The sequence below is a fragment of the Natrix helvetica genome, assembly GCF_964273705.1.
Source record: "Natrix helvetica genome assembly, chromosome: 1".
Lineage (NCBI taxonomy): Eukaryota > Metazoa > Chordata > Lepidosauria > Squamata > Natricidae > Natrix > Natrix helvetica.
Window position 1 is genome coordinate 231,152,325 of NC_138548.1, and position 6,005 is coordinate 231,158,329.

The 6,005-nt window shown below is 37.9% G+C and overlaps 1 protein-coding gene across 1 annotated transcript in view; it reads right to left on the bottom strand.

Moving 5' to 3' along the window:
* PECAM1 (platelet and endothelial cell adhesion molecule 1) overlaps positions 1-5,744 on the bottom strand; it is a 48,068-nt gene extending 42,324 nt beyond the window's left edge. Inside the window, exons 1-2 of the mRNA XM_081934405.1 lie at positions 5,482-5,744; positions 3,750-4,055 (exon numbers count right to left, since the gene is read on the bottom strand). Coding sequence (XP_081790531.1) covers positions 3,750-4,055; positions 5,482-5,611 — 436 coding nt within the window. The 5' untranslated portion in view covers positions 5,612-5,744. The remainder of the gene's footprint in view (positions 1-3,749; positions 4,056-5,481) is intronic.
* Positions 5,745-6,005: the final 261 nt, after the last annotated feature.

The following is a 6,005-nucleotide window of genomic DNA, read 5'->3' on the forward strand; positions in this document are numbered from 1 at the left end:
GAGGGGTGTGCGTAGTATATTTATTCTTGTGACTATGGAGCTCCTCTGAGAGACCTCATTTAATTAACTCTAGCGTGTTTGCAGACCTGATCCTTTGATATGTGGATAAGGTAACTTATTTGAGGAAGTTTGCCAATTTTAGTTGATTAACTTAATTTCAGCTTGATTCTTAATTATCTAGTGGAGACACTGATTCTCAGACTATTATAGATCTGTTAATATTTTAAGGGGAAGATGGAAACAGTATAAAGAATAAAATATATTTGGTTATAAAATTTCTTGCACATTGTATAAGCTAATTAAGAATTTAAGATGTCATTGACTATGGTCCACTTCTTTAGATATATGTAGTATTATCCATATAAAGGACTGAGGAAAGGGAAGGATGGGAAGGATAAAAGTAAAGATTAAATAAAGAAGTAAAAATAATTGTTATTTATGGTTAATCGGGCGTACTATTATTTATTTATTGGTATTGTTGAGACTCTGGGAAAATATGCATTTGGTTTAAGCACTTGCTGTCCAATGGTGTGTTTGTGTGTGTGTTTGTGTGTGTGTATTGAGATGGTAATTTCAATTGTGTAATGAAAGTCCTGCCCTACTCCTTTCTACATGCATGCAACATTGACATATATACAAAAGGAACAAGGGGTAATCACTATCTTGCCTGTTCTTTCTTTCTCTCTCCTTCTCCCTCCCTCCCTCCCTCTCCCTCTCTCTCACATACACACGTCAAAGTATGATCTAAACCAACTTTTTATCTTTAAATCCAGGCCATTGCATGAGTTTATACAAAAATAAGACCATTCATAACATAACTCTGTACCCTTGTTGAATTTATTCTCACGCTGGGGAGATTATTAAGGGACATACACAATGTTCTAAGAAATATTTATGTCTGTTCAACCAAGGATAAATTGCATTACAACATTTTAATAAAATTCCACCTCTGCTGCTTAATGTTAGTGAACGGACTTGCAGAAAATAATAGTGATGAAATATTTGAGGTGGTTTCCCCTACCTGCAACATCTCCACTACTTCTAGTTTAAGCTCTGTACCCACAAAAACAAATGTGTGGTTGTGTCTATAACGCAGTAGAGCCAGTTAACTTCTCATCCTTTTGGGGTGCAAAAAAAAATGACAAAAAATGTGGAGACAATTCAGTGGCATGGATTTTGGGACTTAGGGGTGGATGCAGACCTGCTGGGCATTCTTGCCTTGTTCTGCTTATTGGTTTCTAAAGATAGCGCCCTACCCTTAGCATAGCAGAGTACTTACGGTATGTCAGAAGCACCAAGGCGCTTCCTGGTTGAAAGATTTAGCCAGTGACATCACCATTGCTCAGGGGAAACCCAGTAGGGGACTCCTTTCATGTTCCCAGCAGAAGCTGGAGCAAAGGACAGGAGCTCAACCCTGCCCCAAGGCAGCATTCGGGTCTCAAACACAGGCTTGCTAACCTCCAACTCAGCATCCTAACCATGCAAACCACCGTGCTCCTCACCCTACCCTTTGCTACTCTTTTAGTGGAGTTGAAGAACAACATGGTAGCTCCTTGGAACAATAGACATTCACATGACTTAGAAATCACTAGAAAAACAGGGAAAAGGTGAAACAATTGGAGGGTTTTTGGTGCTGCCCATTGGTCAACTTGAGGGCAAACCCATGAGTTCATGAGATGCTTTCAAGCCTCATCAGTAACAAAAAGAGCAATTGTGGAATGGTTGAAAACAGTTGTTGGAATGAAAACCACGGTTATGTGCAATGTCCTTTATTTTCCCTGGGTTAAAAATTGTGACATTCTTATCATAGCATGTATTAATCAGCTGGTCCATGCAAAAAAACCCATCAACTGCAGAAGGATACAAAGAACCATATATAGTATTACTTTCTCAGGACAAAACAGTAGACATCTGACAAAGTTGTGCAAATGTAGTGGTAACTCTTTAAGATGTCACAAGACTAATGGTTGTTTTAATTTCTGTAATGATCTTTGAGGACTTAAGATAGTTTGACATTTAGTTCTGTTCAAAACCCTGCTGTGAACAGTGGAGGAATTTGACAAAAAACTTTAATTGATTTTAAAATATACACTATATTGGCAAAAGTATTCGCTCACCTGCCTTTACTCGCACATAAACTTACTGTAAGTGACATCCCATTCCTAATCCATAGGGTTCAATATGACGTCAGTCCACCCTTTGCAGCTGTAACAGCTTCAACTCTTCTGGGAAGGCTGTCCATAAGGTTTAGGAGTGTGTTTATGGGAATTTTTGACCATTCTTCCAGAAGCGCATTTATGAGGTCACACACTGATGTTGGACGAGTTTACGTGGCCTACCACTTCATGGCTGAGTTGCTGTCGTTCCCAAACACTTCCACATTCTTATAATACAGCTGACAGTTGACTGTGGAATATTTAGGAGCGAGGGAAATTTCACGACTGGATTTGTTGCACAGGTGGCATCCTATCACACTTCCACGCTGGAATTCACTGAGCTCCTGAGAGCCACCCATTCTTTCACAAATGTTTGTCAAAACAGTCTGCATGCCTAGGGACTTGATTTTATATACACCTGTGGCCTTGGAAGTGATTGGAACACCTGATTCTGATTATTTGGATGGGTGAGCGAATACTTTTGGCAATATAGTGTATGACTGCCAGCATCAGAGATAATATAGAACCACTGATTTCGGCAGTTCTTGTATTTTCAATCAAAAGTGAGCTAACATGCTTGGAATATCTCTGACAATTTGAAAACCGCCTTTTTGATTCAGAGATCCATCTGGCATAGCAATTATTTATCAATATGTTAGGATATTGAATTTAATAGCTGGAACAGTAAAGTGTACAATAGGTCAGAACCCACAGTTGTAGTTGATTAGAGAGTGCTGACTCATGCATGATGCAATCTATGCTATGATTGGTTGCTGTAAATATAAAGGGGGAGTTTTCTTTTTTCCCCTCCTTTTTTTCTTCTGTGTGCTCTGTATACTGTTTAATTTGCCCCATGATGTTCCTGTGTTCCTATCTTGTGTTTTTTTTTCCTGATGATGACAAAGACTGTATAAATTTGAAATAAATATATACATGTGCTAGTCGTTCCCGACTCTAGGGGGTGGTTGCTCATCTTTGTTTGAAAGCCTAAGAGCAAGCGCTGTCTGAAGATGTCTCCATGGTCATGTGACCAGCGTGACTAAACGCCGAAGGCACATGGAATGCTGTTACCTTCCCACCAAAGGTGGTCCCTATTTTTCCACTTGTATTTTTACATGCTTTCGAACTTCTAGGTTGGTAGAAGCTGGGACAAGTAACAGGAGCTCACTCCATTACGCAGCACTCGGGAGTCAAACCACCGAACCAAGAACTGCATCTTAGAAAATTGGGGTCTTTCATAGGTTTCCCTTTTAGGAATATTTCATTGATTTCATTTATTTAACTTTTAGAAATATTTAAGGATATTTTATTGATTTGACATGTAGGAATATTTCATCGATTTAAATTTCGAGTTGGCTCCTACAAGCCAAGTTGACAAGAGGTATGAGATGTAGAAAGAACTATTACTAAGTGATTCCTTAAAGTGTAAAAAAAATGTGGAAGAGAATATATTTAGGCTGGTTGGGCTTACCCTGAGCATGTGTTTATCTGGGATGATGGGAATTTACAACTCAGTTTGCAGCATTTTTTAAACAAAATCAAAAAGCATAATTTTACTTATTAGTTTTGAAATTAAAAGCCTGACTAACTTACCAGTAACGGTGACAATTGTTCGGTTACTGCGCTCCGAGGTTTGAGATCCTTCCATTGAATTCATCTGGACAGCACAATCAAAATATAAAATACTGTCTCCGGCATCGATGGGAAATTCTAACTCAACAAAATTTTCATGTTGCGATGTTCGTTTCCTCTCATGTACAACTCCATTTGCAGACTGTGCAGTTTTATAAAATGTGAAATAGAAAGGTGGCTTTTCTTCTGGCACTTCACAGCGTAAAAGTACATTTTCACCTTCCATCACAGCTGTTTTCTGGACACTCAATATCGGCTTCACTATGCCTTCAAAATAGAGAAGCATTCATGAATTAAATTATATATTTGCAAGTGACAAGCTGGAAGCCATTTTAAACAGCTTGATCTTGGAATTTTCATGTGTTAATACGTGAAAAATCTCGAGCTCAAGCTGTTTTTTCCAGCTTTGAAAAAAAGGAAGCCTAGCATCTTGGATCTTTTCTTTCTAAAGATCTTCTTCTAAAGTTCTTTTTTTTTTTGAAGTTGTTATAAGACGTTATAAGTTATGACAAATTGTAAAAAAACTGGAGAACCATGTTGGTTAAGGCACAGGGCTAGAAACCAAAGAATCATGAGTTCTAATGCCACTTTGGACATGAAAAGCCAGCTGGATGACTTTGGGGCAGTCAGTCTCTTTCTCAGCCCAACTAGCCTCACAAGCAGAGGTAAAATCCAGCAGGTTCTGACAGGTTCTGGAGAACCGGTAGCAGATATTTTAAGTAGTTCAGAGAACCGGTAGCAGAAATTTTGAGTAATTCAGAGAACCAGCAAATGCCACCTCTGGCTGGCCCCAGGAGTGGGGAGGGAATGGAGATTTTGCAGTATCCTTCCCCTGCCATGCCCACCAAGCCACGCCCACCAAGCCACATCATGCCCACCAAGCCACGCCCACAGAACCAGTAGTAAAAAAAAATTAATGTCACCACTGCTCACAGGGTTGTTGTTGTGAGGAAAATAGGAGGAGGAAGGAGCATTAGGTATCAGTTATTTATAAAAATAATTAAGGCAGGAGAAAAAAATAGCCCAAAGAGGCAAATAGCAACTGACAGAGAGATCGTTTTGATAAAGTGAAAAAAGAGCAACTTTCTTTGGGAAAAGTATCACCTAAAGAAAGCCATTTTGTATGTCATGGTTTCTTTATGGATTAGAGCCAAATGCCACTGAAGTGTTGCGAAACCTCTTTGGATTGCTTCCTTGTAGTGCAGACTTGGGAAAGGCTGTTTTATTGCTTTGGAGATTTGTAATCTAAATGGTAGAATAAAAGGATTTTCAAAAAACAACTGAATAAAAATCTGCAGTCCCAATAGAATTTTACACAAGAGAAGCTACATCCACAGAAAAACGCCAGGAAGACGTGATTATGAAAAACATGGGACACAAGTGATAAGGTTGGGTGCTTTCCAGGAAAAATGCTAAAATATGTTAAGTAAAGAAAATGAAAAATAACACAAAAAGATTTTCTGGAATAAGCAGAAAGAAAAGAAAAGAAAGAGAAAGAGAGAGAGGGAGAGAAAGAAAGAAAGAAAGAAAGAAAAAGAAAGAAAGAAAGAGAAAGGAAGGAAGGAAAATAAGGAGGGAAAATTAGAAAAAAGGACTGTGGTAAAAATACAAGGAAAATTTGTATTTAATCTTTCCTATCTATAAGAAACAATTTTAATACCCGAGTTATTCCTTAAAGTATAGAGATACCTACCTTCAACTTTAATGGTCAAAGGGTCACTGGATTTTTTTTTCTCCTCAACACTTAATGAACATTCATAGTCTCCTGAAGAAGAAAATCTAGCTTGTGAGATTGTATATCGAGCGCTATCTTGTTCAACCATGTTAGTAAACAGAAGGTCACCATTCTTGAAAAATGAAAACGTGTAATTCAGTCGGAAATGTTCATTCTTGCTAATGTCTACAGAACAGTTAAGGATGATTTGTTCTCCATTGCGCACTTCGTTTTGTGGAAAAGCCTGGAGTGAAACTTTATTGATAGTGAACACTGGAAAAGAAGAGAAATGTTCATGATATTAGTTTCAGGAATCATCCACAGTCTGTTTTCCCCCCAGAAATTATTATATTGGATCCATACATCCAATGCATTTGAATAGGATGTTAGCCACTAAAGTAATCTGATTGTATTTCTTACGATTTTTTTTTGATTAATCAAATCAATAATAGGCTTGATTTGATTAATCAAAAAATTACATAATTGTATGCTTTGATTTGCAT